The sequence below is a fragment of the Myxocyprinus asiaticus genome, chromosome 34 (genome assembly GCF_019703515.2).
Source record: "Myxocyprinus asiaticus isolate MX2 ecotype Aquarium Trade chromosome 34, UBuf_Myxa_2, whole genome shotgun sequence".
In the NCBI taxonomy this organism is placed as follows: Eukaryota; Metazoa; Chordata; class Actinopteri; order Cypriniformes; family Catostomidae; genus Myxocyprinus; species Myxocyprinus asiaticus.
This window is the reverse complement of record NC_059377.1, coordinates 18,494,508-18,514,696: the sequence shown is the minus strand read 5'-3', so window position 1 is coordinate 18,514,696 and position 20,189 is coordinate 18,494,508. Positions and strand designations below refer to the sequence as shown.

Below are 20,189 nucleotides of genomic sequence, written 5' to 3'. Positions count from 1 at the left end.
CCATAAAATATGGAACATAATTCCTGACAAAAATAAAAAAAATTAAATAAAATGATACAAAAACAAAAATCGAAACCCACTTAGCCATTTACTAGGTGCGCATAGTATGTGTCAAAATTTAAATGACTTAAAATCTGTTATAAATTATTTGGATGTTGGAGAGGCCTTTGAACACCTGAACAAAACTCTCTTCTTCAAATCTTTAAATCTCTACACTTTAATTTAAAATGATCAAAGCCACAAAGATAAAGGGTATAATGCCAGTACAGAAATGACCTCATTCCATAATGCTGTTATATAACTGCATGCTTCACATGTCCTGTGTGCCTCAGAGTCATGAATAATTCACTTTAATTAGTATTTAATGATTACAGTACGCATTCATTTGTAGAGGATATACATGGTAGAGCGTACAGCAAAATAAATGATCTTTAGATTTGAGGCCCTGTTTGCCTAATGATCAATTGTGTTTTTAATGCTCTGCACATGATGAATATTTCTTTGTGTGAACTGCTATTAAAGTGCATATAGGTGGATCAGTCCTTTAATCTGTTCGTCATAATGTTTCATGTGTGATTCAATGTTTCTTCAGGGAGCTTAGGGAGAAAATCCAGCCAGAGATCATGGAGCTGATCAAACAGCAGCGCCTCAATCGCCTGTGTGAGGGCACCTGCTTCCGGAAGATAAGCAGCCGAAGGAGACAGGGTACGAAACACACAAACTTGATCAGGCAAAAACTTGATTAAAACATGATAAGGGTGGGGTTTTCCTTTTTGCCCTGTTGCATGAAATATTTTACATTTTTAAAGATTCCTTCAGAGAGTTTGTAGAATACTAATGCTTTTCCTTCTTTAAAGAGGCACACTTGCTGCTGAATTTTCTCAGGTACTATGTATTTCTCTGGGAGTGTACATGAAACAATTCTGGGTCTGGAGTTTTGATGTCAGTATTCTGTTCACTGAAACCTAGCGTAGCTGCCTATCTGCTTAAAGAATTAGTTCACCCAAAAATGACAATTCTCTCATGATTTACTCACCTTTAAGCCATCATAGATGATGACATTCCTTCTTCAGCAGAACTGAAGTGAAGATTTTTTTAAGCAGATTTCAGCTCTGTTTGTCCATACAATGAAAGTGAATGGGTGCCGTGAGGCTGCTGGCTATTTGACGGTCCAAAAGACATACCTATCCACATGATTCCAGTCGATCAATGAATGTCTTCTGAAGCAAATTGATAGGTTTATGTAAGAAACAAATCGACAATTAAAATGTTTTTAACTTTAACTCGTTGCTTCCGCCCACTGCTGTATTTCTGTTTGAAATGAACTAACTTTCACATGACATTTGTTCCTCTGTTGTATACAAAACGCGCTTTCGACTTCTCGCGTGAACACGCCATTGCACTTAAGTCACGCAACAGCTCCGTGATGGGTCTACTGGTAGCAGAAAGCATTTTTTAAAAGTTAATTACGTTTAAATTGTCTATATATTTTTTTACACAAACCTAGCGATTTGCTTCAGAAGACATTCATTGATGGACTGGAGTTGTGTAGATTACTTTTATGCTGCCTAAATATGCCTTTTGGACCGTCAAACAGCCAGCAGCATCATGGCACATTTGCTTTCATTATATGGACATACAGAGCTGAAATCTGCTTATAAAAATCTTACTTTCAGTTCTGCTGAAGAAGGAAAGACATACACATCTGGGATGGTTTAAAGATAAGTAAATCATGAGAGAATTATAATTTTTGGGTGAACCAGTCCCTTAACACATAATGAATTCAATTTTCCCGCTTTTGTTGGTGATCTCTATTAAGGTCATTCTCATTCTCGAATAGAACATCAGAATTACAGGAATTTTTAGAGATCTTCATGGGACAAAAATTAGGGGTTTTCAATCCTGTCACAAACAAAAGATATCTACATATTCAAAACGTTGTCTTAAGAGGCAGCTTTTATTCAACTATCTTACTTAAACTCTGAAATAGATCCTTTCTCTGAATATTTTTATGACTGCTATTATTAAACCGACAGAATGATTAAGCACGTGTGAAAAATAGCCTTGTCCGTTGCTGAGAGAGCAAAAGAATGGGGCCAATTTCAAACAAGCGCTGAGTGGTGGGAGTGATAAAGCTTACAGCGCAGATTGGAGAGTTGAAGGATCATTGAATGTAATATCGCCTTCTACGGCAACTGGCTGAAGAGGAAGGTTGTCTGTTGAGCTCAGAAGGAGGCCTTATCAGTTAGCCGAATAATTTAATGCTCTTCACACTTCTACAGGATTAGATCCTTCGGAGACTAGACACCTTGTCTGTCTCTTGCTATGCATCCGTCTGCCTGTCTCTCTCTTTCAGGGTCCCCACCCTCCTTCATCTCTCATTCTTGCTCTTCCTCTCACTCTTTTCTTCTATCTGGCTGACAATTTTCACACTGTGTTTCATTGCCATCACTGCCTATTTTCTGTTTCGAGTTTCATTTGTTTGAATGGAAAATGTTCTCAGGTTTTTTGCTCACAATCAACAACTTTAATTATCTGAGAATACCTGTTTGCAATTAAAATAACTAATATGACACTCTCTCATAATCTGAATGATGTAACAAATGTGCAGTCAAACTGCATTGACAGCAATTTGAGTGACAAAGCGACCAGCAGTCCTTCATTTTTAATGAGAGTTGCCGATTCAAGGCGACATGAGCAGTGGAGACTGTTGGAGATCTGACAAAGTTATATTGTATGCAAATGCAAAGTGACGCAATTCTTCTTCTACTAATGGTAATGCGGTGGATCTGCTGCCAGATACGGTTGGATACAGCAGTTGAGTAGGAACACCTACTAGCAACCAACAGTACAGCAACTTCAGCAATTTAATCGCTGCGAGTTTGTGTGCACCCTTCAGGTTGCTAACTGCTAAGAATAAAAAATAACTTTTAACCTTTACCCTTGCCCATTTCCACATATTATACTGTATATCAGGTTCTTCTTCTTAAGCAGAAATATAGATCTCTCACTTACATTCCGTATATTAATGTTATAGTAACCTTCGTGATATTATCATTTATTTCTATTCATGTTCAGTCATCAAAACTGAATCGCATTGAATGTATTTCCAATTTCAATGGCTTGCAACAGGACATTCATAAACTGTATGTTATACTCTCTAATACCATCTTTAGAATGAGTTTCCCATCAGAAGGCACCATACACATGAAGCCACCTCAATTCAGATATCTTTCATCTCAAGATAACCCAATTTTAGACAATTCCTTTTGTCCGTGCGCAACTAACCTTTTCAGCAAGCTTTCATGGACTGTTCTTAGATGGTAGACTGAAACACAGCTCACTGCATGAAAAGAGCTGTATCCGGCCCAGTAGACTCCAGTATAAACCGCTGAAATTCAGACGTTTTCAGAAATCTACTGGCCCAGAGTCTCAAATTCCACAGGCCCGTATACATCCGATTATATACCATTTAGGATGTATAGTGACTGACGATTCCTTCCGTGTTATGGTCATTTTTTGCCATGGTAAGTAATCCCCTTAAGTTGTCTGTCAGGAGACTTTTTCACACCTGAGTAACATTTGCATTTCTCACCTTTTGGATAAAATGGTCACCCCATTGGTCATTTATCTCAAACTGGATTGGCTGCCCTTAAACTTAATCTTGACAACCATTGTGTCACTGCTTACACTGATTTTCATTTTATTGGTTACAATTTATTTAGCACATCCCTACATCTTGACGGCTATTGGCCACTGCAAACTCCTTACCTCCACAGGGCTCCCAAAAAATGTCTGTCTGGGTGAGGGTGCAACCATGTTACCTTTGCAACAACATGCTGTTAGGTCAATGTGTGCTGAACATGTATCTTTTTCCTGGTCAATAACGTGGAGTTTTTTTGCAGCCAAGGCTTTAAGGTGTGTGTCTCTATACAGAAAAGGCTTCAAAAAATAAACCTACTCCGAGAAATATTTATTGAAGTAAAAAGTGTAAAAACTAGCCTCGGACTCCATCTCCAACACCATCTTCATCTTCATCATCAGACATCATACCCACGAAATACACAATACTCCTGTGTCTGTCTCTGTTGACCTGGTCTCCAGCACTTGCAAAACACAACAGTCATTTAACCACTGAAAACACCCACTTGAAGGACTCCTAACAACATATGCATGAAAACAGATACATCAACTGTATAATACATTTTAAATGTACTCTTCTTTCTGTTTGCCACAATCTTGATTGAGTCTCTCAGCTCTGCCTTTTCCAGGATAAAAGTAGGAATGCTTCTTCCTTATAGGCTCATTATAAGTCTTGCAGGACACTTGAAAGACATACAATATTGTTAGTAACAGAAGACTGGATGGGTAAACCAACATAAAAATGGATATTAAAAGAGTTTGAATGTTAGCTTAGATAATCTGTGAAGATTAGTTGAGTCTGTTCGTGTGGAGAAAATTATTCTGTGGAAAAGAGGAATCATTATGTGAGAGATTATAATGCAGTTCAAATCAGATGAAGTTAAATACAGTATTGGTATTTAATAACCTATAAATCATCTGTTTTACCTGGTTAGTGGATTATTTTAATGAAGATTCTTCTTTGAATGTTGCAGTCTGACAGTCTGTCTGTGGCATCTGTAGGTGTGTTTGAAATGACTCAAGTCTGATCAGATATCAGAACAACAAAAGTCTGTGCAGGGTGGGGTGTGAGGTGTGTGTGTGTGTGGGGATGGGATGGTGGGGTCAGTCATGAATAGTCAACTATGAAGGAGACTGGGGCTAGTTGTTACTTTTTACTTCAATAAATATTTCTCAGAGTAGGTGTATTTTTTCAAGTTTTTTTCTGTGTAGACACACATTAAAGCCATTAAACTCCATGTTATTGCCCAGGAAAAAGATACAAGTTGCAGCACACATTGACCTAACAGCATGTTGTTGCAAAGGTAACATGGCTGCACTCTCACCCAGACAGACATTTTTTGGAGCCCTGTTGAGGTATGGAGTTTACAGGGCACACAGACTGACTCTGCAGCAATGTTTCTACTGTGAAACATATTGCAGGCAGATGTGTACTTAGTACTTTCTCTGTGCAGTTAAGCCAGACAAAAGAGTAGTAATACCACTGTACACAATGGTTGAGATTTAGGCCAATATGATTCCTAAAGTTTTCATATTTTTTTTTTTTTTATGCGCACATCAAATTTTATCATTTTGGATTTGTTTTTTAGATTAACTTAAATTTTCTGCTTTTATTATTTACATTTTTGTTTTGTTTTTATTATTTTATTAACTTCTTAATTTTAGTTTACTACTGTATTGTACAATAATTTTTAATTGGACAGATGTACATAAAAAAAAAAAAAAATACAGATAAATCTCTGCATTTTAAAATTGTTTTTTTTTTTCTGTAATATCGGTCAAAACTATCAGTTAAAATCAAATGTAGTTATTATTGAGTTAAATATCACCACTCTTTGGTTAACTATTTTTACATTCATGGTGTTTATTTTAACATGTTTGTCTGTACAGTAATGTAGTTTGCTGTAGCCGACAATAAGCCAAACTTTCCATTATTTGTCTTCCCCTGTACTCTGAAATACAGCAATCACCTAACACTTTTCACCCACAATTGCCAAAAGGCCCTGACAGCAGGACTGCCATCAGTCGTCATAACCAGCTGAATTTCAACCGTGAATTTCCGTCAAACTTCACGATTCCCTTTACATGTCCGCTGAACTGAGGTATATGGCTTTTTGTGGACGTTAATGGTTTTATGATGCTTGGGTCTGTTTTTTCCCTAATACAACTGACAAACTTGAAGTTAAGTGGGAGTTTACTATTCCCACTTTTTCCCAGATTTGACTCTTTTCATGCAGTGCCTGTGGCTTTCCACTGTGACAGGTGCTACATCCAGAACTGCTTTGACATTTGTATTTTCTATTGTTCCCCCATAACAGAACAGACTTACAATGTGAGCAGTCCAGTTCCAACCCTGAATCTTAACCACAAGTACTGCAGAGGTTGCCTGAGGATTCAGAATAATGTTAAAATAAAAATTAAAAAAATGAATACAAAATAAATTGCCCTTAATTCTCAAAAAATGTGTTGGTTTGTTTTAGTTCTCTTTTTAGAGATTTAACTGTATGAGTGTGTCTAGTCTGAGACACGGATCGCTCACAGTCCATTCACTGCCCATCGAATGCATATGGCACTCATATGCTGGCAGAAAATGCTAGACAATCTAGCATTATCTTACAATCTGACAGGCTGGCTGCTACACAATTTTCAGGAGTCAGTTTGCTCAATTTTGTACTAGTCCACCTGACAACAAATTTCTCTTTACAAGGTTGTCTGTCATTAATTTCAGATTTATATGCCCCTAAATGGTATATATCAACAACACATTATTGGTAACTTTACTTATAGGTCAGACAGTCTTTATGTCTAAGTGGACAGTTTTTGGACAGAATAACATGCAAAACGCACAAGACTTTACCGCAATAGTAAAGGGTCAAGATAGTCAATGGGATAGTCAAGGGTCAAGATAGTCCTTGCGATTAATCAAGGGCCAACATAATCATCACGATAGTCAAGGGTAAAGAAAGTCAATGGGATAGTCAAGGGTCAAGATAGTCATTGCAATTAATCAAGGGCCATCATAGTCATTGCGATTAATCAGGGTCCAGCATAGTCATTGTGATAGTCAAGGGTCAAACAAAATAATTTCTGATAGTCAAGGGCCAAAGATAGTCATTGCGATAGTCAAAGGCCAAAGATAGTCATTGCGATTAGTCAAGGGCCAAAGATAGTCATTGCGATTAGTCAAGGGCCAAAGATAGTCATTGCGATAGTCAAGCGCCAACATAGTCACTGCGATTAATCAAGGCCCAAGATAGTCATTGTGATTTAGTCAAGGGCCAAGATAGTCATTGCGATTAATCAAGGGCCAACATAATCATCACGATAGTCAAGGGTAAAGAAAGTCAATGGGATAGTCAAGGGTCAAGATAGTCATTGCAATTAATCAAGGGCCATCATAGTCATTGCGATTAATCAGGGTCCAGCATAGTCATTGTGATAGTCAAGGGTCAAACAAAATAATTTCTGATAGTCAAGGGCCAAAGATAGTCATTGCGATTAGTCAAGGGCCAAAGATAGTCATTGCGATTAGTCAAGGGCCAAAGATAGTCATTGCGATAGTCAAGCGCCAACATAGTCACTGCGATTAATCAAGGCCCAAGATAGTCATTGTGATTTAGTCAAGGGCCAAGATAGTCATTGCGATTAATCAAGGGCCAACATAATCATCACGATAGTCAAGGGTAAAGAAAGTCAATGGGATAGTCAAGGGTCAAGATAGTCATTGCAATTAATCAAGGGCCATCATAGTCATTGCGATTAATCAGGGTCCAGCATAGTCATTGTGATAGTCAAGGGTCAAACAAAATAATTTCTGATAGTCAAGGGCCAAAGATAGTCATTGCGATAGTCAAAGGCCAAAGATAGTCATTGCGATTAGTCAAGGGCCAAAGATAGTCATTGCGATTAGTCAAGGGCCAAAGATAGTCATTGCGATTAGTCAAGGGCCAAAGATAGTCATTGCGATTTAGTCAAGGGCCAAGATAGTCATTGCGATTAGTCAAGGGCCAAAGATAGTCATTGTGATTAATTAAGGGCTAAAATACTCATTGCAAGAGTCGAGGGCCAGGATAGTCATTGCGATAGTCAAGGCTCAAGATGGTCATTGTGATAGTTAAGATGAAAAGGTGCCGGAACACAACTCCACCCTAATGTCTGTCATCTATTAGCATAGAGACTCAATAAAGGCAGCTAAAAAGGAAGCCCCCTTTCAAAAACCCATTTCCATCATGCACGTGGCACAGTATGCATATTAAACCATTCTGCACATATCTGGTTTGACATCTCAGAATAAGCTCACAGATGGCTGTTGGCTGCAATATCCGCTAGTTGTTCATCGCACATTCATAGTGGTGGATAAACACCCTATTGAGCTGGATTGTTGGTAAGCTGATGGTATGGAAAGTGAGCAATGATCGAGCTGTTTGCAGTGCCCTCCTTGTCCCCTTTAGGGTGAATGTATAAGCAGCTGTGAAGTGCCACTCTGCAGGATGCACTTCCATCACACAATGCTTTTATTCTGCCAAACTACTATTCCCATCAATTAGGATTTGGATTCTGACACTAGGGTCGAGTGCCAGCCATGGCTATTCTTGGCTATAAGCGAGCAGTCCTGGAAGTGATAGCTTGTGCTAGCTTTTCTGCATGGCACAGGAAGTTTGGGGAAGGGGTTGGGGAGACAACTTGTCAATCACTTTACCAAATTATCAAGCTAAAGCCAACAGGGAATTTTAAAATCATGCTCCTGCATAAACAAAACAAAACTTATGGACCATTCACAGCGATATTGATTAAATTGCTGGAGGTCGCTGAGTGTCTGTTTTTTATGGCTAGTAGGCATTCCAAAATGAATGCTGTATCCAATTGGTCAGCATATGATCACTGTCTGCACTGCTATTGGTAGTTGCTGCATCACTTTGCTCATTTGTATAAAGTTGTGCTCTTATAAACTTTGTTGCATCATACAATCATCACTCATGTTGTAGGAAATCGACAACGCTCATTAAAAATGAATGACTTCAGCTCGTTTTGTTTCTGTAAATTGCTGTCAGTGTGAAAGCTTACACCAAAAGTAGTGTTTCCATGGTCTCAGAATGTATTAAAATAATGGTGGACCTTGACCATTGGGTCTTATGAGATACAGTGCTACTTTTTTATCAGATATGGTTGTATTTAGTCAAATTAATTTGTATGGATAACAGTGCAGAAGACTGACCCACTGTTCTACTCAACAGATAAGTTCTGGTACTGTCGATTGTCACCTAATCATAAAGTCCTGCACTATGGGGACCTGGAGGAGAGCCCTCAGGGAGAAGTACCCCATGATTCCCTACAGGACAAACGTGAGTACAGCCTACATTTTGACTATGATTTGGTGGCTTTATAAAGATGAGTTTAAGATGGCCATACCCAGTCTTATTGTCCATGTACATATTCTGTGTGTACAGAATACAGGACAGCAATAACCATAAAGTTGCTGCTGTAAACAAGAAACATGGATCCCAACAGTTCAACCAATTTGGTGTTTTATATATATATATATATATATATATATATATATATATATATATATATATATATATATATATATAAACTCAGCAAAAAAAGAAACGTCCTCTCACATTCAACTGCTTTTCATTTCAGCAAATTTAACATGTTTAAATATTTGTATGAACATAAAAGGATCCAACAACTAAGACATAAACTTTCACAGACTTGTGACTAACAGAAATGGAATAATGTGTCCCTGAACAAAGGTAGGGGGTGTCAAAATTCAAAGTAATAGTCAGGATCTGGTGTTTCATTTTACCTGAATGTAAAAATCTGCATTAAGTACTGCAGTGCATCTCCTCATGGACTGCACCAGATTTGCCAGTTCTTGCTGTGAGATGTTACCCCACTCTTCCACCAAGGCACTTGCAAGTTCCTGGACATTTCTGGGGGGAATGGCCCTAGCCCTCACCCTCCAATCTAACAGGTCCCAGATGTGCTCAATGGGATTGAGATCCGGGCTCTTCGCTGGCCATGGCAGAAAACTGATATTCCTGTCTTGCAGGAAATCATATACAGAACGAGCAGTATGGCTGGTGGCATTGTCATGCTGGAGGGTCCTGTCAAAATGAGCTTGCAGGAAGGGTACCACATGAGGGAGGAGGATGTCTTCCCTGTAACACACAGCATTGAGATTGCCTGCAATGTCAACAAGCTCAGTCCAATGATGCTGTGACAGTTATTTGGATTTTTACAAAATTATCTTTAAAATACAGTGTTCTGAAAAAGGGACATTTCTTTTTTTGCTGAGTTTGTATATATATATTTTGTAAGAGTTTCCTTTAGACCACAGAGATGATGAGAGCAACTACTTGTTCAATGAACAAGTAAATAAAAATAAAAAAAATAGGAAAAACTGTGTACAGTCACAAAAAACGGATTTGTGCATGGAACTACTTTCTTATGCGACGGATCAGCATCTGCCGTTGCTGGTTCAAACCAAATGATGCGTCCAAGCCTCTCAAAATCATCACTTCAGAACTACTAGTAACACAGCTTGGGCTGTGTCTAACATGTTATTGGAGAAACAAGGATGGGTGTGTGTAAGAGAGAGAGCAGTTGCTATTAATGCCATCACCAGAGTCGTTATGCTGTGCTCATGCTCTTTAAGATTTTACTTTTAAACAGTGTGCACTTTCTACTCAACTTTGATGTAAGAGTTTCCTTTAGACGACAGAGATGATGAGAGCAACTACAGGGCAGAGAGACAGACTAGTGTCATAATTTGCAAAAGAGTAAAGACACATACCTCTGTTTCAATTCATTTGGTTCTGGAATGTGGTTGTCACTACTGTAAATGACAGAGTTCTGTGTGTACAGAATGGAATTAAAGGGATAGTTCACCCAAAATTAAAATTATGCCATTATTTACTTTACACAAAGCTATAGGATGGCTTCAGAAGGATTGTTATATAGTGCTTTAGTTGTATTGAGTACTTTTATAGTGGTTTTATGTTTTTTTTCCTTTGCTTGAGTCACCTTTCACTTTCTTTTTATGACAAAAGCCATATAATTTCGTATGGGTCTGGAGTGACATTAGGGTGAGTAAAGAATTGTCATTTTTGGGTGAACTATTCCATTAAATATGGAAGCCGCGGAGTGCCGATTAAAAAAGAATGAAGAAATAAATGATCAGTCTATTAATTTGAAAATAAAAATGTGGATAAATAAATAGACACATTTAAATGTGTTTAATGAATTCCCGTTTAAAAATTTAATTATATTTAACAATAAAATTTTGCATTAATAAATCATGTATTTAATTAATGTTTAAAATGCATTAAATGTAACAATAAAATAGCACATTAATAAGTCATTTTTAAATGCACCTTTTAAATTGCGTTTTAAAAAAGCATTTGACAATTGCTTTTTTCATTCGTTTGCCAGTTGCTTTTCTTCATCTATTTGCCAATGGCTTTTCTTTTTCGTTTTACTGTGGCTTTTCTTTTTCCATTTGCTAAATGCTTTTCTTTATCCGTTCGACAATCGAGTTTAAAAATGCCATTGGACAGTTGACCTATGGGAGCAACCAATGAACTTTCAAATCAGTTTTAAGACACACACCCTCTCAAACGTCCCACTGGATCATTGGATGGTTATTTATAGAGGTTTCGAGCAGATGCGAATGCGAAGCATTTCAGAACGCTGATCCGCTGCTGTTAAATGCTGAGCGCAGCCCTCCTCGAGTGTGCACAATGGAAGGGAGCCGTTAAGGTACCGAGCTGCTGGAGAAAGCCACCGGAACCTCTGGGCTGCAGCGGCCCCCTGAAGCTACCTGAATCTACCTCCTGTGATCTATCTCCTGTGCCTAATCTTCCTTCAGCCGCTCCTGTGAAGCGGTGACACCATGTCCTCTGTCAGTTATATCACATTCCTTTTAAGACACTTTATGTCCACCTTTTAAATATGTTAAGGTCCTTTTTATTAAAATAATTGCATGGGTATGATCAGGAAAAGGCGGACCAGCGGAGGATACACAGAAGGTAAGTGAGCACACTTGTGAGAAATGTATAGCTTAAACTACTGTTGTGTTTTTCTTGTTGTCAAGCATTTAAAAATTGACTCTTTGGAATGATAATTAAAAAATAATCTCTTTTTTACATCAACCTGCTTTGTACATGAATGTTTAATGTCGCAAATAAAGTCTGCTTCTCAATCTGGTGTTGTGCACATCTTCATAAAGATATTTATTGTCTAACAGAAGCTTTACACACATTAAATACACACTGTACATTGGTATTGAAGTGCTTTATAAATTATTGCTACTTTGATCTCATACCTCTTACAATCATAGTCTTGGTGTTATGGTTTAAACTCTTTAATGAATTTAGTTTAATTGCATCATTCTCGATTGTTTTTTACATTTAATTGACAAAGGTAATGTCAGCTAATATGTCATAGATGTTTGAGGTAAAATGACAAAGCTTTAAGCTAAACCTTTTCCGAAAATAAAATAGCAAAAATCGACATGTTTTACCGTTGCTCGTTTACAGCTTGAAATGTGTAAAATAAAGCCATGTCACTTAAAATAGATAACTTTTATTAAAAGAAAAAAAAATGTTGTTTGTCAAAGCGAAAAGCAGTATCATTTTAAGCTATATAAACCGAAACAGTTTTGCAAAGTTTTATAAATTTGAATCCCAGTGGTTGTGGGTGATTCAGCGCAGCATACTGAAGGAACAGTATATGGGGTTTGTTCAGAAATAGCAATAGCAATCATATAGTTAAGTCATATGAAACAGATGAATAACTGGAAGATTAGGCAGCACACAGAGAAGCGTTTGTTTCAGGTAAGTTCAAGATTCGGCGGCCGCTGCAGCCCGGAGATGTAGCAACTTTCTCCCGTGGCTCAGTACCTCGGTACCTTACATGCTTGGCATTTAACAGCAGCGGTGACAAGACCATTAACTTCTGATATGCTTCGTGCGCTTATTTTGTGTGGGTTTCATAGAGCACAAACTGCTCAAAACCACTATAAATAACCATCCAATGACAGGCCGTCTTACATCTCCATCGAGTGGGATGTGTAAGAGGGGGTGTGTCTTAAAACTGAGTCGAAATTTCATTGGTTGCTCCCATGTGCCAACTGTCCAATGGCATTTTTTAACTCAATTGTCAAATGGACAAAATTTGACTCATTAAAATGACTTATTAATGTGCTATTTTATTGATACATTTAATTGCATTTTAAACATGAATTAAATACATGATTTATTCATGAAAAATTGTATTGTTAAATACAATTACATTTTTAAATGTGAATTAAATAAACACATTTAAATGTGTCTGTTTATTTGTCCATTTATAAATTGGTTTATTTATCCACGTTTTTATTTTGAGATTAATAGATTGATTATTTATTTCTTCATTCTTTTTTAATTGGCACTCCGTGGCTTCCATAATTAAAGGGGTCATGACATACTCTTCTTTTTTCTTCCCTGAGGTCCACTGAGAATTATTTTTATTTTTGTGGTGGGGGTTTGCACCAAACCAGTTATAATTTAGAAATATAATTTTTCACCCTGTCTCTAGCCCTCTGTCTGAAACACACTGTTTTGGCCTCAGCTTCCCCTTTAAACTTCATTGTTAATGGCCACTGTTATGATTGGCTAACATCGTGCAGCCCCTCGAATACAGACATATTTGACACTCAGTGGAAGAGAATGAACAAGCTCCACAACATTATAAAACTACATTTCAGGGTATACATATAGCCCACATCCAACAGAATGCATCTGCATATATTAAACTGTTCACTCAAGCACAGCAGCACCATAAACTATCAAACAGTCATGACATTTGAAATATTCATAAATAAAACCGTTTACTCACTGTTTTGCGATCGGGTACAGTTGTGTTTTTTATCTACCCCATCCTTTAATAACAGTTCCTTAGCAAAGCTTGAATCATATTATGACTAGTTCACAAGCAATCTGCACTGAAATGAGCTGAAAAAATCTACAATCCACGCAGAAATATACTGAAGACACATCAACATGATGTACACATATAGAGTATCATCCTTCACTAATGCACACATCTGTATTTAGCTGCAGTATGCACTTGGCCATTAATTATTCTCTGTTCCCTGTGGCAGTTCCTGTGGCTGATATCAAAGCTGTTGTCACTGGTAAAGACTGTCCACACATGAAGGAAAAGGGAGCTCTGAAGCAGAATAAGGTGAGTCCTTTTGTGTGTCCTCAGTGAAGGAGAGCAAAAATGCACTTGAATATCAAAAGATCAAATTTTCCTTTGATGCGTTGGTATGTGGCTTGGTGACAAAGGATGCATTAGTTATGCCTTGTAGCTTTGTGACTAATGATACATCAGCTCACTTCAGTTTCAAAGTCACCCTTTCTTATTCCCACCAAACAAAGCAGGGAATGTCAAATTTATGCGACAAGTGTAAAAAATTGATGCAATTGATTAAAATTGACGATGGTACATCAAGTAATCAAGTAACAGTCTCTGGAACTTTCTGACAAGCCATAAGGTTGTCGGATCCACATAGTCCTGATGTTGAGATGACACTCCAAAAATAGTCTTTGGAAAAATGAGATGAAGAGTATCCTAGTTAAAGATTATTTATTTTTCACAGAGCAGAATGCCTCATGGCAGCTGACATGTTGAGATCAAATGACCAGCCAAACACTTCTTACTTTATCTTGGTAATCCACCTGTTGCTGTACAATTTTAGTCATAGGGGTGTGAGGACATTTTTGAGGCCTAGGTCTAGACTAATCAAATATGCCATAGAAAGGTTGTAGATCAATTTGGAGCTGGTATCTTATGTGCATTTCCACAATTTATAGAAGTATTTGTCAGAATTGTAGCTAGACACATTTGCTGGATGCACTGGACACCTCTTCTAAATTCTACCCCAAAAACATCTCCATGTTTTTTCTGTTTGGAGTTGAGTTGGTGAGAATGAAACATCTTGTTACAGTAAAGCATTGATGCACATCTTGTGTTGATCATCTTACTGCTGTCTTTTGGTGCCCAGCAGGAGAGGCACATATACATACATATACATGCACACACACTCACCAGATTGGACCATCTGCTGTTGTAATATGTCTCGGAGAAGACCTTCAAAAGTCACGCAGTATGAGGCAAACAAACAGCAGCCATATTAGCATTTGACAGACGGTGTCAATTCTCTCTCCTTCTTTAGGAGGTGTTGGAGCTGGCTTTCTCTGTCCTCTACGAGTCTGACGAGTATCTAAACTTCATTGCCCCTGACAAGCATGAGGTGAGTAACAGCCAACAACAAGCCAAAAATAGTAACTGTTTTATCTCAGTAAAAGTGCAACAGTTGTTCCAGAAGTGAAAATCCCATTCTTTTTTCATAACTGATTTTTGATTTAAACTTGGAAACCTTTAAAGACTTACTGTGAGTTGCTAATCGATGGTATGAAGCCATCAGTCCACATTATTTCTAGCTCTGCGGGGACCGCCCACTTCTATGACGCAGTGAATGACTTAAGCCAGTCGGTCTACCAGCACTTTCAATATACACCGAGCCAAAACATTATGACCTAATATGCTTTTGGTCCTCTGCGTGCCGTCAAAACAGTTCTGACCTGCCGAGGCATGGACTCTACAAGACCCCTGAAGATGTCCTGTGGTTTCTGGCACCAAGACATTAGCAGCAGATCCTTCAAGTCCTGTAAATTGCGAGGTGGAGCCACTGTGGATCGGACTTATTGGTCCAGCACATCCCACAGATGCTCAATCGGATTGAGATCTGGGGAATTTGGAAGCCAGGGCAACACCTTGAACTCTTCATGTTCCTCAAACCATTCCCAAACAATGTGTGCAGTGTGGCAGGGTGCATTATCCTGCTGAAAGAGGCCACTGCCATCAGGGAATACCATTGCCATGAAGGGGTGTACCTAGTCTGCAACCATGTTTAGGTAGGTGGCACGTGTCAAACTGACGTCTACATGAATGCCCGGACACAGGTTTTCCCAGCAGAACATTGCCCAGAGCATCACATTCCCTCCAACGTTTTGTCGTCTTCCCACAGTGCATCCTGGTGCTATTACTTTCCCAGGAAAACGGTGCACACGTACACAGCCATCCACGTGATGCAAAAGAAAATGGGACTCATTGGACCAGGCAACCTTCTTCCACTGCTCCAAGGTCCAGTTCCGACGCTCGCATGTCCATTTTAGGCGCATTCAACGGTGGACAGGGGTCATTTTGGGCACTCTAACTGGTCTGCGGCTACGCAGCCCCATATGCAGCAGGGTGCGATGCACTGTGTATTGTGAAACATTCCGTAACCATCATGAAAATTTTCTGTGACTTGTGCCACAGTAGACCTTCTGTCAGTTTGGACCAGACGGGATAGCCTTCATTGCCCTCGTGCATCTTGGGCGCCCAACACCATGTCGCCGGTTTGTGGTTTGTCCCTCCTCGGACCACTGTTGGTAGGTACTCACCACTGCTGTCCAGGAGCACCACACAAGCCTTGCCGTTTCAGAGATGCTGTGACCTAGTCATCTGGCCATAACAATTTGGCCCTTGTTAAAGTCACTCAGGTCTTTACTCCTGCCCATTTCTCCTGCATTCAACACATTGACTATAAGAACTGATTGTTCGCTTACCATCTAATCTACCCAGACCTTGACATGTGGCCTTGTTAGGAGAGGATCAACATTATTCACTTCACCTGTGAGTGGTCATAATGTTTTGGCTCATCAGTGTATATTTGTAAATATCTAAACATTGAAATACATGTAAATTATATAGTGTCTATACTTATAATCAACAACTTTAAATAAGTAGTTTTATATTTTTTCCAGCGTTTTTAATTAGACTTTTTCATTCATAATGCTTCACAATATAGTTCATTCCCTCATGAAAGAAGTTAAGTACGCAGTGTTGTACCTTTACCTTTTTTTCTGATTTTCAAAAAAAAAAATTTGTTTCAAATCAAAGATTGTAATATTGTGATTCTCCACGGTTTGTTTGGTTCATGGCTTAGAACTCTTTTATGAAGTACTTATATGTAACCCCTATGGAAAAAAAAAAAACGAATGAGAAAAAAAACGTATGGAACCAAGATGGCTGAAAAAGTTGCCGGGCATTGTTGCTCCATATAGTGTTTTTTTTTTCTCCAGACTTAGTGCATGCTCTGGTTTAATGATGTTTTGGCTGGCTTTTTTCAGTACTGTGTGTGGACAGATGGGCTGAATGCACTGCTGGGGAAGGAGATGACCAGTGAGTTCACTCGCTCAGACATGGACACTCTCCTCAACATGGAGATGAAGCTCCGTCTCCTCGACCTGGAGAACATCCAGATTCCTGAAGTTCCACCCCCCATCCCCAAAGAGCCAAGCAATTATGACTTTGTTTATGACTGCAACTAATCTCCTTTCACTGGACTGACTGATTTTCCTTAAATACATACTGGAAGAAAGACTTTAAAAAAAGGACAACTTCTTTCCTACTAAAAGTAGGCTCTTTTGTGCACCTAATCACAATGGATTTGCTGAACTTAATGGACTTGGCTTCAAGGCCTACGAAAAATCTGGTCTGTTTAAAGAACCTCGACACAAACTGGTCCTCAGGTCCTAAATCACTCTAGTTTTGTCACAGTCAACTCCAAACATCTCTTCAAATGGTTACATTCCTCAAACAGACCACCTGCTCCAGCTTAAAAATTGCTTTGTCAAAAATCTGTCACATCGTATAATTTAAGGCTGTTCGGAGCGGGATGCTCCTTGTTGAGTGTGCGGAAGGTCCAACCCTGCTCCTGGTGATCTATCTTCTGAGTTTAGATTCAATTTAGATTCATTTCAAGTGAACTCCAAGACCTTAATTGGCTGGTTCAGGTTTGATTAGAGATGGATCTAAGCTCTTCAGGAAAGTAGATATTCAGGAGCAGGCTTGTAGCGCTCACTATAAAATGTTTCTCACTCCAACAAGCGGCAGCTAACATCAAAGCTGAGAAGGCAGTGCTAGCTAAGTCAAAGTTAGTTCCAAGTATTTCATTCCTGCCTCATATACTGTAGACTGTTAAACAGGTAGCTTCGTGCAAGAGGTTGCCTCTTTTGTCTTAAACCATACCTGCTTTGTGCATCCATTGTTATCATTGTCTGACTATAATGCAGGCGTGTAGATAAAGCTCTTTCCTTCACTCAATATCAACAGACTCATGGCAGACTGCTGTAACATTCCAAAGCAATATTGAGCTTCTGTTTTTGTAAGCTGGTATAAACTTTTGTGATATTCGTGATTGCTGCCAAGTAGTCAGTATTATACATTTTTGTGTGTTAAGGAAGTTTTATTTTTTCGGGCCGTCAAATTAATTTTAACATGTTTAATTTAATTTAAGATTGTGGGTATTATAATTGGTATGATTTATTTTTCTCCCCTCAGTTGTTATAGGTTTAAGAACATGACATCCTGCTGTTTACATTAAAGATTGATTCCAATTCAGTTTTTGGTTATTTTTAACATTTCAATATGTTGGTGTCATATAGATACTTGTGAATATTCTTCAAAAGCTTCTGGTGTGAAATGCCAGTATATCCTAGTGGTAATTGGGAAATAACATAATCCACTAACTTTTTTCTTCTTCTTCTATTTAACATCATGATTTTGTTTTATTTATTTATTTTTGTGTGTGGGTGTTTTTTTTTAATTTATTTTATTTTATCAACAGTTTTTTTTTTGGCAGTCACTTATTTATATTAGTCCTGCAGTGACAAATTAATTAAAAAAAATACTATGTAGTCTCTAATCTGATGTCATAAAAATGGCACAATATGATACATTACTTAAAAAATATATTTAAAATAGCTTTAGATGAAGTACTACTATATCAGTATATAAAACAAATATTCAGTATGAATTTGTGGGTGCCACCTCCGATAAGCAAAGATATACAGAAGTGTTTATTCAGGGCTTTCACTGTTGTCTCATAATACACACCAAAGCATTTAAAAGGATAGTTCACCCAAAAATGAAAATTCTCATCATTTACTCACCCTCATGCCATCCCAGATGTGTATGACTTTCTATCTTCTGCAAAACACACACACATACAAAAGAACACAAACAAATATTTTAGAAGAATATTTCCACTCTGTAGGTTCTTACAATGCAAGTGAATGGTGGCCAGAACTTTGAAGGTTCAAAAACACATAAAGGCAGCATAAAAGTAATCCAAAAGACTCCAGTGGTTAAATCCATAACTTCAGATGTGATATGATAGGTGTGGGTGAGAAACAGATCAATATTAAAGTCCTTTTGTACTATATTTCTACTGAGATGGGGCATCTATGCATTCTCTTCACACCTCTGTATGGTAATAACAGGCCCAGGTGGCAGTTAGGTTGTTTTTTGAAGAAAATCCACATCTGACACTGACAAAGGGGCAAAAAAAATATATACAAATTGGAAAGTAAACATGTAGAAAAGTGTTATGGATAGATATATCTAAGTTTGAGGTGTTGAACTGTTTTGAGAACATCTTAATTGAGAGGTTCATGTGAAGTGCCCTACTAGAAAATCAATCTACTAGCCATACATACTAAAGATGTGCCTCAGAAAGCATATGCTGAAACTTCGCCTGATCACCTTCTGGAATGACAGTTAGAATGCTGTTGTGACTGAAACAGGTGGAGTTTATTTGAAACTAAAATGGTCATTTTTAACATTACATGTCTTACAGTAATTTTTGATCAATTTGATGTCATTTTGGTCAATAAAAGTATCAATTTCTTTAAAAAATAAATAAAATGAATAATAAATAAAATGAATAGTGATACCAGTCTTTAGAATGATCTTTGGAAGTTTCCAGTGTTGCAAAAGTAAAAATGAAACATTGCAAATGTGTTTGCTGGGAATGGGTTGTGAATAAGCAGTGAACATGTCAGCAGATTTTATTTGTATTTTATTTATTTATTTCACAAATATGCATTGTTCACGGAGAATATATTAAATTTTTGACACTACTTCCAAAATTTATTTTAAATGGCTATGTTTATATATAAGGCCAGACCAAACAGCTACTTGGCATCACTTACATTTATGATTTGAACATTAGTCCGGAAGGTGATGATAATCGTCTCCTCACTAACAATATACAGATATAAGTATATTAAGAAAAAACTTCTGTGGCCAGTACGGGGATCGAACCCGCGACCTTGGCGTTATTAGCACCACGCTCTAACCAACTGAGCTAACCGGCCTGCTATGTGATAATGTTTAACTTAATCATTAGACTATCTATCTTTCCCTTGTCTTCAGGTTAGCGGCGCTCCAGCCGCTTCGTGCGCTTAAAGAGGATCTCGGTACACTTTTTAAAATACAAATACAAATCCACAATTCAAAGAAAAGTGCTACAGTAGCGCCTCAGTAGTTAAAAAAGTTATGGGTCAAAGGCCAGCTTGTTGTTCTTTGTCACACATCATTACTCATTTTATTTGAGAATCGCCAGCTGAGGAAGTTCAACCTGCCACAGGAGCCGCTGACACGGTTCT

General features: G+C 38.0%; 1 protein-coding gene and 1 non-coding gene across 6 annotated transcripts in view; one reads left to right on the top strand and one right to left on the bottom strand.

Annotated features, from left to right (window-relative positions):
- LOC127425490 (engulfment and cell motility protein 1-like) overlaps window positions 1–18,141 on the top strand; it is a 178,930-nt gene extending 160,789 nt beyond the window's left edge. For 4 of the 5 annotated variants that reach the window (XM_051671552.1, XM_051671553.1, XM_051671551.1 and 1 more), the window contains 5 exons: window positions 593–705; window positions 8,877–8,984; window positions 13,790–13,872; window positions 14,867–14,944; window positions 16,869–18,141. In XM_051671552.1, coding sequence (XP_051527512.1) covers window positions 593–705; window positions 8,877–8,984; window positions 13,790–13,872; window positions 14,867–14,944; window positions 16,869–17,069 — 583 coding nt within the window. In that variant the 3' untranslated portion in view covers window positions 17,070–18,141. Of the gene's footprint in view, window positions 1–592; window positions 706–8,876; window positions 8,985–13,789; window positions 13,873–14,866; window positions 14,945–16,017; window positions 16,128–16,868 lie in introns of all 5 variants that reach the window. The other variant, XM_051671554.1, reaches the window with a different exon arrangement.
- A 1,683-nt stretch (window positions 18,142–19,824) lies between these two features.
- Window positions 19,825–19,898, bottom strand: trnai-aau (transfer RNA isoleucine (anticodon AAU)). Its single transcript has one exon. It is a non-coding gene; the product is annotated as a tRNA-Ile (tRNA).
- Between the last annotated feature and the right edge of the window lie 291 nt (window positions 19,899–20,189).